This window comes from Leucoraja erinacea, chromosome 13 (assembly GCF_028641065.1).
Source record: "Leucoraja erinacea ecotype New England chromosome 13, Leri_hhj_1, whole genome shotgun sequence".
NCBI classification, from domain to species: domain Eukaryota; kingdom Metazoa; phylum Chordata; class Chondrichthyes; order Rajiformes; family Rajidae; genus Leucoraja; species Leucoraja erinaceus.
This window is the reverse complement of record NC_073389.1, coordinates 44,674,474-44,691,752: the sequence shown is the minus strand read 5'-3', so window position 1 is coordinate 44,691,752 and position 17,279 is coordinate 44,674,474. Positions and strand designations below refer to the sequence as shown.

The window sequence follows — 17,279 nt, the reverse complement described above, 5'->3', positions numbered from 1 at the left end:
TACTGCCCTGGTAAACCAATGTTACATTAAAAGACTTGAAGGCAGAAAAGTAGCAGTTTCTGTAAAAATCTGAATGATTTGCCCAAAATATGCCTAATATGACATCAGTTTAACTGTGTTTAAAGCATTTTGCAGGTAAAACAACCATGCCAGAAATGAAACAGTTAACAAAATGCAGTATCATGTGTATGTATAATATCTTAAGTAAATCCCACTGTAGAATCCATATTACAATATAATATCAAGATTATAATATTGGATATTAAATCTTAATTTCCTCGATAATCATTTATGAAATTCCTGATTACGGTAGTTGATCAGGTATGCACGCTTATGGCATCTTGTATTGAATCTCGCGCAGCTTCAGTTTATAGAAAGGACTTTCTCAACCCTGTGGTTTGGCGGTGAATTGAGATTATTTCTTATCTGAAATCTGTTGGTTTTTTTGATGTGTACTGAACACGAGATCAAAGGTAATTCTGTGGTTTGGATGAATGGGTGAAAGGATAATCTGCCACTCATAAATAAAAAGACTAATTCCATATTTACTCCCCAAAAAATATCCTAACCGTGCATCATAATTTATTGTAATTCATGTAGATGTAAAAATCCTAATGCTCAGAAATATTCTTTATTCTTGATATTTTCAGATGTAAGCCTGATATACATTTTACAACACAGAATCTACACTTCTACATAGAGAAAATCTGGAATTTGTCATTTACTATTAATTACTACCAGTAAAAATAACTTTAAATTCAACATAAATATTTTTATGTATACAGCGTGATAACAGCATGATCATTAATTTAGTATTTTAAGAAAAAAAGATAATCACCGAGAAAGCTATATCTTTTCATATTCTTCTAATGATAAGCTCATCATCACTACCTACCTGATGTCCAAACTGCACAAATAATCTTAAAACTTTGAGATAGCTAAGATTAAATACTTCTGATTGAATATATTCTGCTGGCAAAAAAAGAATACTTTTTTAAGTATTAAAATTAAAAGGTAGGATCATTGGAATTACTAATGTCTTATTTTTGAACGATGGCAAATTAAATCATTCCAATACATTTCAGGTTTTGTTGAATCATTTTGTTTGGTGTATTAAACCTAGCCAAAGCTTGGCGTTAAGTAAAATAAAGTATTTTGAGATGGATTGTATTCATGATGTTTGAAATGACTAAATCTGAAGTTACCAATGTACCAGTAAAATCGGAAGTTATAAAGAAACGTGATCAAATTAATGATCAATAATACACTATACAATTTAGTTAGAAACATCATGATGTAAAAGCATCTCAAAACTGAATGTAACATGCACTGTATTCTCCTGTAATTGTGCCACCCTTACTGCTTACTATTTATTTGCCACTATCTTATATTTGCCATTTGTGACCAATTTCATTGTCATCTCCCTGTGAAATGCTTAATATTAACACTACATTAAATGCTATAATTTAGTCTTGCGCTACAAAAAAATCCGAGCACGAACAAATAAGTTCAATAGTAAGTATTGAAATATCAAAGTAAAAATGACACGTTAACCTAATTCTGCAATTAGACCTACATGTTTTTTTATTAAATATATTAATCACATCAGTACTACGTTTTAAAATATTCACCCTGAGTGAATATCTACTCTATGTCATGCAAGGGAGACTAAAATAATCTGCATCGGACACAAAACTAGTCATTTTTCGTTGATTGTTTTGATTCTATTGTATCTTAAGGGCTAAAAACTTAATAACGAAGGGCTTAATAAGGACTTAATAACGAAGATTAATGTTTTGGACCAATATTAAGATGAGTGCAAATAACATTCTGAAGACTTTTATTTACCTCCTCAGGTGATTTTTTTGTAAAATATTGATGGTCATAATTGTTATTCATTAATATGTAATCAGAGATTCCCTTGCTATAGTCTGGCAATATTTAAAATGTGATATAATTATGTGTGACTAACGGCATATTCTGTAGCAAATACAATTACATCAGAACTGAGCTAAATGATCTAAAGGTGCTTGAAGTGAACTATACATTAGGTTGCTTGTTGTTAAGAGGTCTGCTTTCCTTAATTATTTATCACTGGAAGTGCTTTTACAAATGGACGCAAAATACCAGGAAAATTCCCTGTGCCTACAACCTATAATGTGGCATAAAACCTTCGAAATACAGCCATGTTAAAAAGATCTCGGTGAGATGTCTCAATATTTTAAGGGACATAATTCCACAACAATATTTGACCGTTTAAATAAAAAGAACCTTTGGGGAAATGTATGCGTTTGTATTATACACATGGGTAATATAATGCTTTGCTTTAAGCTGCGGCGTGTGAAGGTGCTTTAATAAATACTCCGTTTTCGCTTAATTTAAAAAAAATCTCGCATTAATATGTTTCACATGTTAATGCTAGTAACGTTTTTTTACTTGGTATTTAATGGATGAAACTTATTTTAAATATATATTCATCAAACTAACCCCCAAAGAATCACAGAGAATTATGAAAATTGTTGCACCTTAAGAATCTGTTGGTGGATAAAGGATGTCATACACCTGATGAATATTTTTTTAAACGCTCGGTATCCGTGGACTTATTGTTTATTAAACGTTTTCACTTGAACGATATCTGTTCAATGTGCGCGCTTCATTTATTCCTGCTAACGTTCCTACATGTGGTCCACGCACCACAAAACTATCGGTGGGAATAATGAATCTTTGTGAAATACTTTGGTTTGTCTTAAGACAACCAGAAGTCACCTGTCTGTGGGGATACGGCAGCTGCCCCAAGCAGCGGATAGTTCTCTAGAGCCGTTGCACATTGTAACATTGGAACGGTTGAAGGGCAAATCGTACAACGGGAAACTGCTCTAGAAACCCCCTGTCTTGCGGTATCATTGTGGAAACATGGTACAGGAGACAGCGCTTAAGTCCCGCCCGTTCAGAGGAATGAAAAAACGGAATGAGAACTTCAGGTACTCACTTCTGGGCTCTCTGGGCCCGTCCACGGTGATCTTGATAGCCCGGTGGTAAGTGGCGACTTGAGGAGGGTTTGTGAACACGGTGATGGTCAACGTAAAGCTCTTCCCTGAAACATGGGGCACAGCAACGAATGAGCAGGTTACAGTAACGTGTAGGGTTCAGGAAACAATGGCGACATGTTGCCCGTGATAAAAACTGAATTAAAAAATCAGTCCGAACTGAACACTTTTACCGTTAATTCCAGCGTCTATCTCTAAATACTTTAAAGAACGATTGTCACAGCATTATTTGTTCCTTAACATCTGTTAACTGTTTTTCATCACATGAATAAAGTCCATCATTGCAAATTTTCCGTGATATTAGAAGAGCGTATTACAATTTGTAGTTAAGAACAAATGTTCTATTGAATTTATTCAGTATCCTTCATCTTTTAAAAAATTGGCTTATCTCAGTTTTTGTCTTTTAAAAGTGCCTTATATTTAACGTGTATTTAAAAATATATATTTTCTTAACGTGGCAGTAAAATGTAATATATAATATCTGGCGTTTCAAGTGGCTTAAATTGATTTTTGCAATGAGTTATAAATTCAACTGCTAACATTGCGGTTTGATTTTTCCGGGCCATTGTGAACGATGGAAATATTTGGATAACAGCGAAGTTTCAGGGCAAATCCCTGGTTATTCCCAAAGCCGGCATTGGGAGAGGGGGTGAAAGGCCCAAAGAAGCAGATCGGATCTCCTTAAATCGTGACCGTGTGGATTACATGGTCGTGTTTTATTTTGCAAAACTCCCTGCGTTAAAATCTGAGTGATTCCCCGCCCCCCCCCCCCCCCCCCCCCCCCCCCGCCCCAAACCGCCTCACCCAAACCTTAACACCAATCTCCTAAAATAGCACCAAGCCCCTCAGCAGACTGTCAATAGTCTGGATATTGTACTGACAGCTCCATGTGGCGGTCGGTGTGGAACTAACACAACCTGGTATACATAATCCACATTGAGCAGAATCATGTGTTTATCAGGCCCAGGTCACTTTGCTACCTGATACTCTATTATGTGCGAGTGTTTACGTTGACGGGAGGTTTGCGAAAACATAACCGGCGGGGTAGCAGCGAAGGTGTGGGCAACTGGTCATTCTGTTTTTACTTTGACTACCTCGTCCACTCCGGCCGACGAATCGCAGATCGTTGAAACGGGCGACCTGGTTCTTCATGACAGCCGTGGCGTTGCGCAGCTCTGCCGAGTAGTTCTCGTCGTTGCCGGCCAGGACCGTGACCAGAGTCCCGTCGGGAACGTCTCCCAGGGAAACCACCTATATTCCGGGAGACGAGCTCAGATCAGGCAAGGTACACAGAGAGAGAGAGAGAGAGAGAGAGAGAGAGAGAGAGAGAGAGAGAGAGAGGAGAGAGAGATGGAGAGAGAGATAGATAGATAGATAGAGAGAAGAGAGAGAGAGAGAGAGAGGGAGAGAGGAGAGAGAGAGGAGAGAGGGAGAGAGAGATAGAGAGAGAGAGAGAGAGATGAGAGAGAGAGAGGAGAGGAGAGAGGAGAGAGAGAGAGAGAGAGAGAGAGAGAGAGAGAGAGAGAGAGAGAGAGAGAGAGAGAGAGAGAGAGAGAGAGAGAGAGACAGGGAACTCGACAGCTTGGTGAATCCTTACAACAATTCACTCCCCAAACCCTCCAAATATTCCACATCTCCCCCACCCGCACCCCTTATCCACAAGCACATTTTCCCTCATATCATGACTCTTTCAGAACAACGCGGCGCCTAATAAGTGAGTCAATAACGTTGTAGGAAAGAACTGCAGATGCTGGTGTAAACCGAAGATAGACACAAAATGCTGGAGTTACTCAGTGGGACAGGCAGCATCACTGGAGAAAAGGAATGAATGCATGCAGCAGGGTCTCGACCCGAAACGTTAACCATTCCTTCTGTCCAGAGATGCTGCCTGTCCCGCTGAGTTACTCCAGCATGTTGTGTCTATCTTAAGTGAGTCAAGAAGATGAGTTCATGCAGGAAAAGTCCCGCTGAGTCTCGCCTGTTCTCACTTCAGTTTCTTATAAAATACCCTATGCGTGTGTGTGTTTTTTTACTATACCCTGTTGTAATTCCGTTCAAGACTGTGGGAAGCCCGCGTTTGTAGCTGCTAGAGGGAAGGGTGAGCGGGGTAGGAGAGGTGGCAGTTATTATAATCCGGTTTGTAAGAAAACGTTATCGAAGACCATTACAATGTTACTCTGAATGTTACTCTGAGGAGAAAATATCTTTAAAAAATCGAGTTTTGAATAGTCTGAGCCACTTTTCCCCTCTTCATTAATCTGTGCCAAATATTGTCATTTATATACACAGAGGCAATACTAAACTTTTTGTTTGGTCTTTAAACTGGGCTGCACGACTCAGTTAAGATTCAGTTGCAACCACCGCAGACGCTATTGAGTTTCACCGAAGAATTCACACGGAGGCACATTGGGTTTACCTTAAATGCGATAGGAAGGGTCTTGTTACATCTCCAGTGCGTGGGTAGGACGGAGCAGAGGAAGTTTGGACTGTCGGTCCGCACCAGCTCTCCTGGATGATCGGCTAACACGTCGACCATGCTGCGATCGGCCGGCCTCAGTTTGCCGAGAACGCTGTCCGGCGGCGCCAGCGGGAGAGGGTCGCTCATCTTCGCCGTGCTGAGCGTGGTGGAAGGCGGCGTGAACCGGCGGCTGGTGTTGGTATCTACAGGGATACGCATCACAACAAAGCTTAGCAAATCTCAAAGACAAAAATTCTCAAAACACCGGGCTGCAACTTGGTCCGTGCGAGGATCTCTCTCTGTCTCTCTCTCTCTGTCTCTCTCCCTCCCTCAATCCACCTGCGACCCACAGTCTCTGGAGTGGTGAAGGTTTCGCTCGAGTCTCCGGCGCTAGTTTCGGCCGCAAGCACCCAGGCGTAGGCGTGCGATCAGTTCGACCAGACGCGGGTTAAACTGTCCACCTGTAGACGTCTTGCTGTCGGACCCACTTTTACTTTGCAGTCCCGGGCCACGGTTCTGATAGACGGCGGCTCTGCCACTGCATATCGAGGAGATGTTAGCCGAAACTGTCGGTGCAGACTATCGAGTAAAGTAAAAAAAGTACGAAGAGGCGACTTTCTTTAACAAAACAAAAAAAAAAGAAAATGCACGGTGATTTTATCCAGCACAGCAGCTCGCTTGGCAAATTATTCCAAGTTACTTTTTCCCCCTTCCACAGCCAATGAATAATTCTCGCAGCTTTCGCTTTCTAGATCTTTTATTTTTGGGGGCAGCGTGGTTTTGTAGCTCGGTTAGCCTTGTGGCTCTTCTGTGGTTTGAGACGTGCAAACACCACATATATAATCCCCTGACCAAAATTCAAAGCGCACAGAAATAGAGACTCCAGTCCAACGTGAAACTTCGTGCAGCAGTCGCCCGCCCCCGAAGATGACTCTGCGCCAGATAACACAAAACCTTTATAAAGTTTTTGTCTTTAAACTTCAAGAAAAAAAAAGCTAAAGCAGAAATTGACTTCTTGGCTCATAAATAAGTTGCTTCTATTTTTTTTTTTGCATCGGCATTCCTCCTTTTAAGGTGATGTCCTTTTTTGTTTTGCTGGTGAGTAGAAATAAATGCAACACTGCGCTGGCAGGAGCACTTCAGCTCTTTATGAATGAGCCTCTCTCTCTCTCTCTCTGTCCTTTAAGATTTAAGGTGAATGTCTCGGAATTTCTGCACAAAAACCCCGACGATGTGTCTCTGCCCGCAGCAACCCCGGGCGATTTGCATATCCCGCCAGCCGACCAATCGACTGCGTGTTCTAGAATCCGGGCCCGGGCGGGGGCGGGACTTTTGGACGGCTTCCAGCCAATGGGAGAGAGCGCCCTTTGTGCTTTCGAACGCGCCCGGGAGCGCGCGCGCGTCTCCGCACGCGAGCCCCCCCCCCCCCCCCCGTGCACGAGCACCAGCAGGCGCCGACTTCCATCAATGGAGCACAACAATGCTGGAGTAACTCAGCGGGACAGGCAGCTTCTCTGCAGAGAGGGATCCCATTCCTGCCTGACTGTCCCGCTGAGTTACTCCAGCATTTTCGTGTGCCTGTCTTCGGTGTAAACCAGCATCTGCGGCTCCTTGTCAATACCTACACACCCCAACAATGGGAAATCCTCCTCTCTGAAGTCTGAAGACTCTCTGAAGGGGGTCTGAAAAAGGGTCTCGAATTGAAACCGTCGCCCATTCCTTCTCTCTGGAGATGCTGCTTGTCCCCGCTGTTACTCCACCACTTTATGCATCTCACACCAACGTCAAACAATCTCCAGTGGGCTTAAAAAAAAATCTCACACCCCATTTACTCCAGAACGAAGATTATTTTCAAAATTAAAACAATAATAATTATCCTCTATTCCAAGTCCATTGATCAAAGAAAGAAAAGAGAAATTTGAGAGGATCCTTCCCTATTTCATGCATTTTCGTCTAAAACCTGCAACATGTTTTAAACGAGCAAATAACCAAAAAAGTCTCGGAAATATTTTGTCTATACGATCCCGACCTTTTTCTTCTTGACTGCGCTGTTTGTATACTGGTAGCTAAATATTTACACATACATTCGTTTTGGAGTTTATATTAGTGATTTTTTTTTAAAGCTCTTTTTAGTTCTAAGTATTATGTTGTTTTGGGATTCCAGGTTTTCAACGCTATCCCCACAATTCTAGCACACAAACACACACGTAGTGTAGGGGATGACCAGAGGGCGGAAGTGGCTGGTAGTTCCTAGATCTGGGCATTAGTTTACATAAGTTTATGTTCAGGATAAATATAATTTTCAAAATCTTAAAGCTGTAGAAACGAAGGGAACCACAACGCATATGTCATCAGAAAACACTCCTTGTGGAAGATCAAAAGAAAATTAGCATAAAGGTCTGCTCTATTCTTTGTATTTAAATAAAATAAAGTTTTAGATGTGTTCAAGCACAAGGATTAAGAAATGTGCTTCAAAACACGGAGCTCAACAATTTCCACTCCCAGCTTCTACCGAGAGCACCAGCCACTTCCTGGTGCCTGTGTATTTTTGAGTATGACACTAATGGTCTGACTGCCAGTTGATAATCGCACAGGTATGACTTCAATTTCACACAGTCCCCAGTGTGTGACCCTTTGGAAACCGCAGGAATCCCGCTACTGTCTGCGAGGCTGAGGCGAGAAGAACCGGGGAGCGCGGGGTTAAAGCGCGAGTTAAAACACGATTCGCAGAGCAATGAGCTGAATCCTCGTTCGCTTCCTGTCACGGTGGAAAATGTAATAAATAAACCAAATGCAACAGCAACAAAAAAACTACAACCCACGCAACTCTTCTAGTTTTCTTCAACACAGCAAAACTGCAGCTGCGGTACAGCAATGCCGAGAGATAGCCTCTAGGGGGCAGCAGTGGACCTTCAAGCAACGGTGCTGCTCTGCACAAGATTGTCAGCAAAGCAAAAACTGGAGTTTTGTTTTTTGGCTGTTAAATTATTATTATTTTTTTTGCAGGGCAAGCAATACATCCTTTTGAAAGAAAAACAGACTGTGCCACATCGTAGGCGAGTTTATCTCCTCACAGATTAAACACTACACTGACTGTATATTTTTTTATTCCACGTGTCAGACGTATCATGTGAGCGAACCACCCCTTGCGCGATGTCTACATGTCTTGGCAGTACATTTCAGTTTCTATAACTAAACAGGAAGAGTCTCAATAAAGATATAAGTATTAAGAAAAAACTGCAGCGGCAGCCTTTTTTTCAGGGAAAAAAATGATTTTCCAGTCGATTTCACAGAATATGCCTCTTTGTGGCTTCAATGCTGGATGTCCAAAACTAACAAGACAATTAGAATTATTGATTTTATTTAACTTCGGAGATTCACATGAATTAAATTATGTTCATAAGATTGAATTATTATTTTGGCAAAATGCACAAGGCGGCAGGATAAATGTCTACTGACAAAATTGCAATAGATTTTTGTTTGTAAAGCTCGGCCAACCTTTTAAAATTCAACGAGTCTCCAGTTTATTCTTTCTCTCTTCTTTGATCCGGCATCAACTAAAATCATCCCCTGTATGCATTTAAACATCCTTTTCATCTGAGGCCTCTGTAGAGAGCAATGTGTTTACAACTGGTTTGCCTTTTATTTTTGATTTTCCTATTCACAGTGACTCCAAGAATTTGAACCCGATATTTCCGCGACGGGTAACTTGTGTGATACATTTTCATTGACGTGTAATTGATTCCATGCTTCGTCCAAGAGAGCACAACAATTGAATAATTACTTCACATACTCGTGATATTAATGTTAGTTTTTTTTTGCTCATATTTAAATATGGAATTTCGAATGAATTGACCGCCTAATTATCTACCATAACAGCGGATTGAAATGCACCCACAGAAACCAAATATCAATACTCAATTTTCAAAATATGTTTCCCTCCCGGCCTTGCAGCAAGTGTTGGTGCGACTACTGACTGAGATGCATCTACATTAAAATAAACTTCAGCCGTTTTTTTTTGTTTGTTAAGTTTGGTTTGGTTTGGTTTATTGCAAACTAATGGGTCAAACAATTACAACAAGTAAGGTAGACAAAAAATGCTGGAGAAACTCAGCGGGTGCAGCAGCATCTATGGAGCGAAGGAAATAGGCAACGTTTCGGGCCGAAACCCTTCTTCATACTTCAGTAAGGTTATCAGAAGCAACAGTCCGGAGCTATATGGTCGGTATCAAAGACAGCGAGCAGTAAGTAGTCTCGTGTGAAGACAGTTTAGTGAAACGGTAGCCAAGATAACGAAAACAGGGTAGAACGGAAGCTTGGATGGGGTAATCAGAAAAAGGAAGGGTGGGTTTAATAAAGGGAATAATCTTGAGTTGTGCTCAGCAGAAATAGATCCACTTTAAAAACACTACACCTTAAAAGCCACAGGTTGTCCCAGGGCGTTTGCCCAATTCATCGCTTTTCTTGCGACGCTTTCCCCGACGCTTTATTATATAGGTTTATTGACAACAAAATGCCCCACAGGACTTTGTCAATGCTGTATACCTGAATCAGATGCACGTAACTATATCCGGTGACAAAGACTGTCCCTTCAGTTCGTGTTGCCCGCTGTCACTAGTGTGGTGTGTGCAGAATCTAAGGAACAGTAAAGTTCACATTTATAGAAATGTCATTTTCGTTACTCTACTCGTGTATTCACTCCCGTTTATTAGAGAAACCATGGGTTACGTCGGAACTGCTTATAGAGCGACAATCTAGGAATTATCTATCAATCTTAATGAAGGCGATTAAGGGATTCTGTTAAACTACGCATTAATGCGAATTAAATGTTGCTTAAAAGTTAAAATTTAAAACATTAAGTACAGTTCAATAAATTAATTAGGGGGTGTTATCGTCGTTTTGACTAAAACAGTGTAATATTACACGAAATAAAATGTATTTATCTTGTCTGGCGTAGAAGTTTACCGCCTCCATGTGTCTATTATGTAAATGTGGTCACTAAGGCCTTGTTATCTTAATGAGGAGACTGATTCTTCTGGGGATTATTAAATGTTTCCAGGTCACATGGTGAGTGTAAATATTTGATTAAATTGTCTGGGTCCCTATTTCGTATTCAGTGGGCAGGCAGAGTGGGGGAAATTACCCTGTGATCCAACTTCACTTTATCGATTTGCAGCGTCCTTCAATAATCCCATTGTCTGCAGTGCCTTCAGATTCTTTGCGAAGCAACCAAATAACAATGCGGATATAATCGAAACGGCCAACCCCAACATCGTTAAAAGTTCAAACCACAAAAATGCACTTGAAATCCGAAAATGTATTTAAGTAGATTTTTGGTCCATGTACAATTTGCCTCAAAGCCACATCTTTTTAAAATAGACCATCGAGTTTTGGTTATTTAAAACTCTTCTCTTTTACAACACTGACCATTCATAATTCTCTTGGAATCAATGATCAGTCGAACGTACATAAAAATGTGAGTTTCCTCCTCCTGAACGGACACAATGAATGGGAAATTCATTGACATGGATGGGAAATGATTTCAATATTATTGTAACTAAAAAGATAGACGGTGAGTGTTAAACATATATTTAAAACGCATTTCCCGGGTAGCGATTGTGGGCAGAGCCAAACAGTGCTTATTGCAGGGTTTTATACCCAGGGTTTATGGTGGAATGTGCAATACGAGTCGTTCTGTAAGAAGGATAGGTTGCAAAGGACTCCAGTCAGTAATAACTAGTCAGTACTTACTAAATCAATTGACGATGGCATGTTTTTGTTTCCATCCTGCATTAAAACATGGAACCTTATTTGAAATGCAAAGATGCCTTCTATTTTAGCCATCGTTACAACATCGTTCTTGCACACCTTATATTAGAAGAAAATTTGCCACTTGGGTTATTCAATATTCTACACCTATCGTCAAGATCCGTTTTAATTTGAAACTCACCTGCCCGTTAGCCGGCGAGATTAAATAGACGATTACCTTTTACAACGACCCTCTCAATTTTAAACGCGAGTTGTATAATTATCGTATAAAAATTTCGCAAAGCGACTGGAATCACAGCATCCCTCGGTGTGGAAAGTCTAATATTTATAAACCGATAATCCTGCTGTTAATGATATTTCACAGTCTCATTTGTACAATTTTAAACGCGTTACTGTGTTGAAATCTTGGTTTTAATCAAGGGGGCAGTGAGACATTGTGTATTTTAAATGTGCTTTCTGTATGACAGAGTAAAAAATTCAAGTAAGAATGTCATTTTTCCGTATCGATACATATGACAATAAAACACCAACGACACCTGGGGATCTATTAGGTCGAGTCTGCTGTGGTTCTGGTTTGGTTCAAGACCGATATAAAGATCACGATCATTTAACCCCAGAAGCCACGACCCCACAAATATCTTGCATCAAATCAGCCACTTCCGAAAAAGAACACTGGTTGCGATATCTAACCCGACCCGACTACAGTAAATGTTTGGGGAAATCACTATTGAGAATGAGGGTACAGACGCCTTCTTGATTTTAAGGGGACCCTCTATGAATGCCATAGCTCCGAGGAAACAAGCACCCCTATAAGATGTTATTGCATAGCTAGCAACCATTGCATTACAACCCGTTCAACTCCTGCACCCAATGTTTCGCTGACCATGGTACTTATGGCTTTATTCACGCACAATGTTACCGTACCCATTCAATACACGCAGGTCGTATTAGAACTTGATAGAAATTTCAACTTAACGGCTCATTAGCCGTTTAGAGTCATAGAGTCACAGAATGGAAACAGGCCCTTCGGGCCAACATTCCCACACCGGCCAACATGTCCCAGCTACACTCGTCCCACCAACCGTTTAGACTCATAATCATAGAGTCATAGAATGGAAACAGGCCCTTCGGGCCAACATTCCCACACTGGCCAACATGTCCCAGCTACACAAAAATGCTGGAGAAACTCAGCGGGTGCAGCAGCATCTATGGAGCGAAGGAAATAGGTAACGTTTCGGGCCGAAGCCCTTCTTCAGACTGATAGGGGGTGGCGAGGCGAAGGAAGGAAAAAGGAGGAGCTACACTCGTCCCACCTGCCCGCGTTTGGGTCCACATCCCTCCAAACCTGTCCTATCCATGTACCTGTCTAACTGTTTCTTAAACGATGGGATACTCCCTGCCTCAACGACCTCCTCTGGCAGCTCGTTCCATACACCCTGCACCTTTGTTTGAAAACGTTAACCCTCAGATTCCTATTAAATCGTTTCCCTTTCACCTTAAACCTGGTCCTCGATTCATCTACTCTGGGCAAGATACTCTGTGGATCAATTGAATTTATTTTCGAAAGGAAGGAGTCAGAGCCACAAGTATGGGTTCCGAGAGTTACTTGGAGCGGGATTGTTTTGTGTGTGTATGTGTGTGTGTGTGTGGATCTGGGAGACTAACCAGCAAGGACGGTTGTTGTTGGCCCTGGTGAAATGTGATGTCCTGGTGAGACCATCACACCTCACTCTTGTGCCGCTTCCAAACATGTTATTTATTTCACGCTGAGCTCTTCTCTATTTTATAGGGAATGTCAAACCGGGTGTGATAATATGGAGCTAAATTCAAAGATCACATACAGGCAAGCTGATCACAACACATGAAACAAAATTATGGAAATATATATTTGAAGCGTGACGTACATCTAATCCCTTCGAGAACATTTTTCGTTCCAGATTTCGAAAGAATTCTTGTCCTGAATCACGGTTAGGTAGAATTCCATGGTTAATGACTATAGTTAGGGCCACAGCTTCCGGCTTTGGACTTCGTTAGTGTTTCGTGTTCTACCGATTTCTGGTCGCATACCTGAATCCAGTTGTCACCTCCCACTCTAAACCGCTTGTGTTTGGCCGAGGGTGTGCTGAAACAGTAGGGGTTTATACACCTCTTTAAAATGTACACGTCACGTTTGTTTCCGTACGTTTATGGGCACTCTGATAGTCACAGGGCACTTTGGATTAATTTCCACACAGGCTTTGTGAGCTGATCGTAGAAGCACATGCACAAATCGAGTGGAACAGCAGTAACGACCAAACAGCACCGTTTACATGTCTTTAATCTGTGCATCTTTCCTGTTTAATTCAGATTGCCAGTCGCTGGGAGAGTTTCTGTGTAGCCCCATTGAGAGCTCGAGTATTCAAATAATTCCTAAACCTCACGCAAATAAATAATCGATTGCCTTGCCAAGAAGCGAGCTTGTGGCCTTCAGTTTGGTTACTCCTACAAACCCGAAAGCAAATATTTAACACCATTGCAAGGAAGTCGCTTTCGCAGTTTCTTCTGATACGAACACGGGTTGCAAATCTTATCTTGCTCCTGAACTGTAGAGAGCGGCCCCACTAATTAGCTGCGTTGTATTACAATGCGTTATGTTTCTATTGTTGGGGGAGATACAAGGCTTCACAGACACGCAGTTTGTTCCAACGTCAGGGCGTTTACACCAAACAATATTATTGTGGTAAACAAACCATCTTGACATCCGCGTTTAGCTCTGCGGAGCACCTACATACATACTACTGCTTGTGTGAAAGACCGCGGTTTCATCTGATTGAGCGGGGAGTCCAGCTGAAGTGGAAAGTCCTATTAACCACGACTAGATTCGCTTATGCATCATCTCAGCCACAGTTAAAGCCACAACTTAATCTCTCGCGTAAACTCTTATTTCCACTTAACAGGTCGAACGTAAGGCCTCGCCTCTCAAGTAACTAGACTTTGATTGTAGCCTAGCCAACGGAAGACTAATAGTTGCTTCTAGATTATGATAATAGGTCACTTTTTTTTTATATACACGCATGCAGGTACGGAATATATTTAAGAATTAAAAAAAAAACACTCAAGATTGAATTGAAGGTGCTCTTTACAACAAACAAAACCACCTATTTTGGCTCAAGGTGACAACCCGCGACAAACCGTGCACACTTATTCGCCGAAGACTTGAAAGACAATTAACGAGAATCGCACAGAAAACAGTGTCATTCTGGTTTTTAAGCAGATTTGTATTGAAAAAAAAACCCATAATGTTCCCAAAATTATTGCAAACGCACTTTAAATCAAGTTCCACAAAAAAAAGTCTAGCACAAATAACCAAATTTAAGCTAAGTGATTTTAAGTTGTTCATGCCTTAAGATTTAAAGTGACAACGCCGTTCATTTTGGATGGTTAGACATTTAGCACATGGAAGAAATGCAAGAAATTAAATGTGCAACATGAATGAGATTCCACACTACCGAAGATGTTGGTTGCAGCTCTTCCGTCCGGCATCAGGTACATGGCCCAGGGAGAGGGTGCGGATAAACCAAACTGTCCCTTATTCATTGTCAAAGTTGGCCAAAGAAGAGGTGGTTAGTGGTGGCGAGGCAGCAGCTGCGAATGTACAGCGCTGGGGCAAGGTGTTTGCTTTTACTTGGACTCATACAACCCTAGAGATTGTTAAATACTGGCAAATTGGAAAATGACATGCAGTCATGCTTAATAAGCTTTTCACTTACCAAACTCACCAGAGAGTTTGATTCAATTTTGCCTCAGGCATTTAAAACCTAGTAATTTCAATTAGACACTGAAATGATGTTCACCTTTTCCATCATGTTATTTAAACGAGTTGCAAGGAGAACTTCATTTTTGTTTGCAGTTAGAAAAGAAACATTTTGAGCACCGAAGATAGACACAAAATGCTGGAGTAACTCATAGGGTCAGGCAGCATCTCTGGAGAAAAGGAATAGGTGACATGTCGGGTTGAGACCCTCCATCAGAGAGTTGGGGAGAGAGAACCTAGATATATAAAAATATAGAAAAAAAAACTAGACATATGAAATGTTACAGGAAACAAAAAAAAAGACGTTGCAGTGGAAAAAAACAAGAATTTTTAGAAGTCAGTGTTATTACCAATGATGAATTAAGGTATTAATTAGCCTGTCGGTCTTGAAAGAAAATAATGCATTTATATATCACCTTTCATATGCTGTGACTAGTAACTCCGCACCACAGTCTCTGTTGTCATTTTGAAATCAATGTAACAAAACAAAGGGTAGAAACAAAGAAATTGGCCAGCTTGCTTAAGAACGAGGAAGAACAATAGAATTTTATCCAGAGGCAGTAAGCAGACTGGTCTCATAAAAAAAGAAAGTACCAAGGAATATTGAGATGGTGCGAGAAAATAGTTATAGTCATAGAGTCATAGGGTGATACACTGTGGAAACAGGCCTTTCTGCCCAACTTGCCCACACCGGCCAATATGTCCCAGATACACTAGTCCCACCTAATTGCGTTCAGTCCATATCCCTCAAAACTTGTCCATGTACCTGTCTAACTGTTTCTTAAACATTCGGATAGTCCTAGCCTCAACTACCTCCACTGGCAGCTTGTTCCATACACCCATATAACCATATAACAATTACAGCACGGAAACAGGCCATCTCGACCCTTCTAGTCCGTGCCGAACACATATTCACCCACCACCCTTTTTGTGAAAAAGTAACCCCCAGATTCTTATTAAATCTTTTCCCCTTCACCTTGAACCTATGCCTTCTGGTCCTCAATTCCCCTACTCTGGGCATTTGATGCAGTTGATGCATACTAACCACATACTATTTGCTCCTCAAAAAGTAATCTGGTAGAAATGGTGTGAAGGTACAATAAAACCATCAGGACACTGCTTTTATCATTTTGACAGACAATTATGACAAAAGGACCAAAGAGCTAGAGAGAAAGTTGGAAAAACATTACATTCCTGACCTATTGCCTTCCCCGTCTCCTTAGTTGCTATTCATGTTGGGCTGCACAGGGATTCCAGAAGCTGCCAACTTGTACTTTCTTTAGGCTTATGGTAGAGGAAATTGTATTGTCTGCCTTCTTTAGTCTAGTTTAGTGTAGTTTATTGTCGTGTGTACCAAAGTACAGTGAAAGGCTTTTGTTGTGTGCTAACCAGTCAGTGGAAAGACTATACATGATTACAATCGAGCTATCTACCGTGTACAGATACAGGATAAAGGGAATAACGTTTAGTGCAGGGTAAAGTTCGGTAAAGTCTGATTAAAGATAGTCCATGGACCTCTAATGAGGTAACCATTAGTTTGGGACCACTTTCTAGTTGTTGATAAGTTGGTTCAGTTGCCTGATAACAGTGTTAACACATTATAGACACAAACTTGAAGGGTCATATTTGATGGGATATGTGTGGCAGAAGAGAAATTGCAATGGCTCACCATCATTTTTCTGTGTGTCATGGCAGGTAGAGTCACCTTCTCTTCATAAGAAGGTGGCAAGAAGTTAGCAAGCAAGTTTAGCAAGTTTGGCGATAAGAATGTGCAGGGGTGGCAGGTCGGGCAAGTACCGGAAGATTGTTCCATTAGACCAAGCATTGACGATGCCTCCCTTCCCTTAAGCATCAGTGGTCTGCTCCAGCTTCTGCAGCACGCGTTGTTCCATCTTTTCCAGCTCCCACCGCAGCACAACCTCATCTGCTACATTTAGTATTACATCCCTCACTTCCTCCCGTTTTCTACCTTTAACACACTGCAACACTATTACACCCTGAAACCTCTCGGTCTGACACAATCCAGGCTTTATTGCAGGGCCAGCCTCATTTGGAGCAGGAAACCACAAGAATGGAGATCCATTCATCCCCATGAACATCACATAATGGAGATTGTGGTCAATGAGTTGATGTTTGGAAAAATGAGGGACCAAGTTCCCATGGGTAGACAAAACACTGGGGTCATTCAATGGATCAGGTAGCGTCTCTGGAG

General features: G+C 41.2%; 1 protein-coding gene across 4 annotated transcripts in view; it reads right to left on the bottom strand.

Moving 5' to 3' along the window:
- Nucleotides 1-17,279, bottom strand: part of runx1 (RUNX family transcription factor 1) — a 171,516-nt gene that overhangs the window by 42,204 nt on the left and 112,033 nt on the right. For 3 of the 4 annotated variants that reach the window (XM_055645101.1, XM_055645102.1, XM_055645103.1), the window contains exons 3-5: nucleotides 5,464-5,708; nucleotides 4,142-4,298; nucleotides 2,990-3,094 (exon numbers count right to left, since the gene is read on the bottom strand). In XM_055645101.1, the coding sequence (XP_055501076.1) occupies nucleotides 2,990-3,094; nucleotides 4,142-4,298; nucleotides 5,464-5,708 (507 nt within the window). Of the gene's footprint in view, nucleotides 1-2,989; nucleotides 3,095-4,141; nucleotides 4,299-5,463; nucleotides 6,815-17,279 lie in introns of those variants that run through there. The other variant, XM_055645104.1, reaches the window with a different exon arrangement.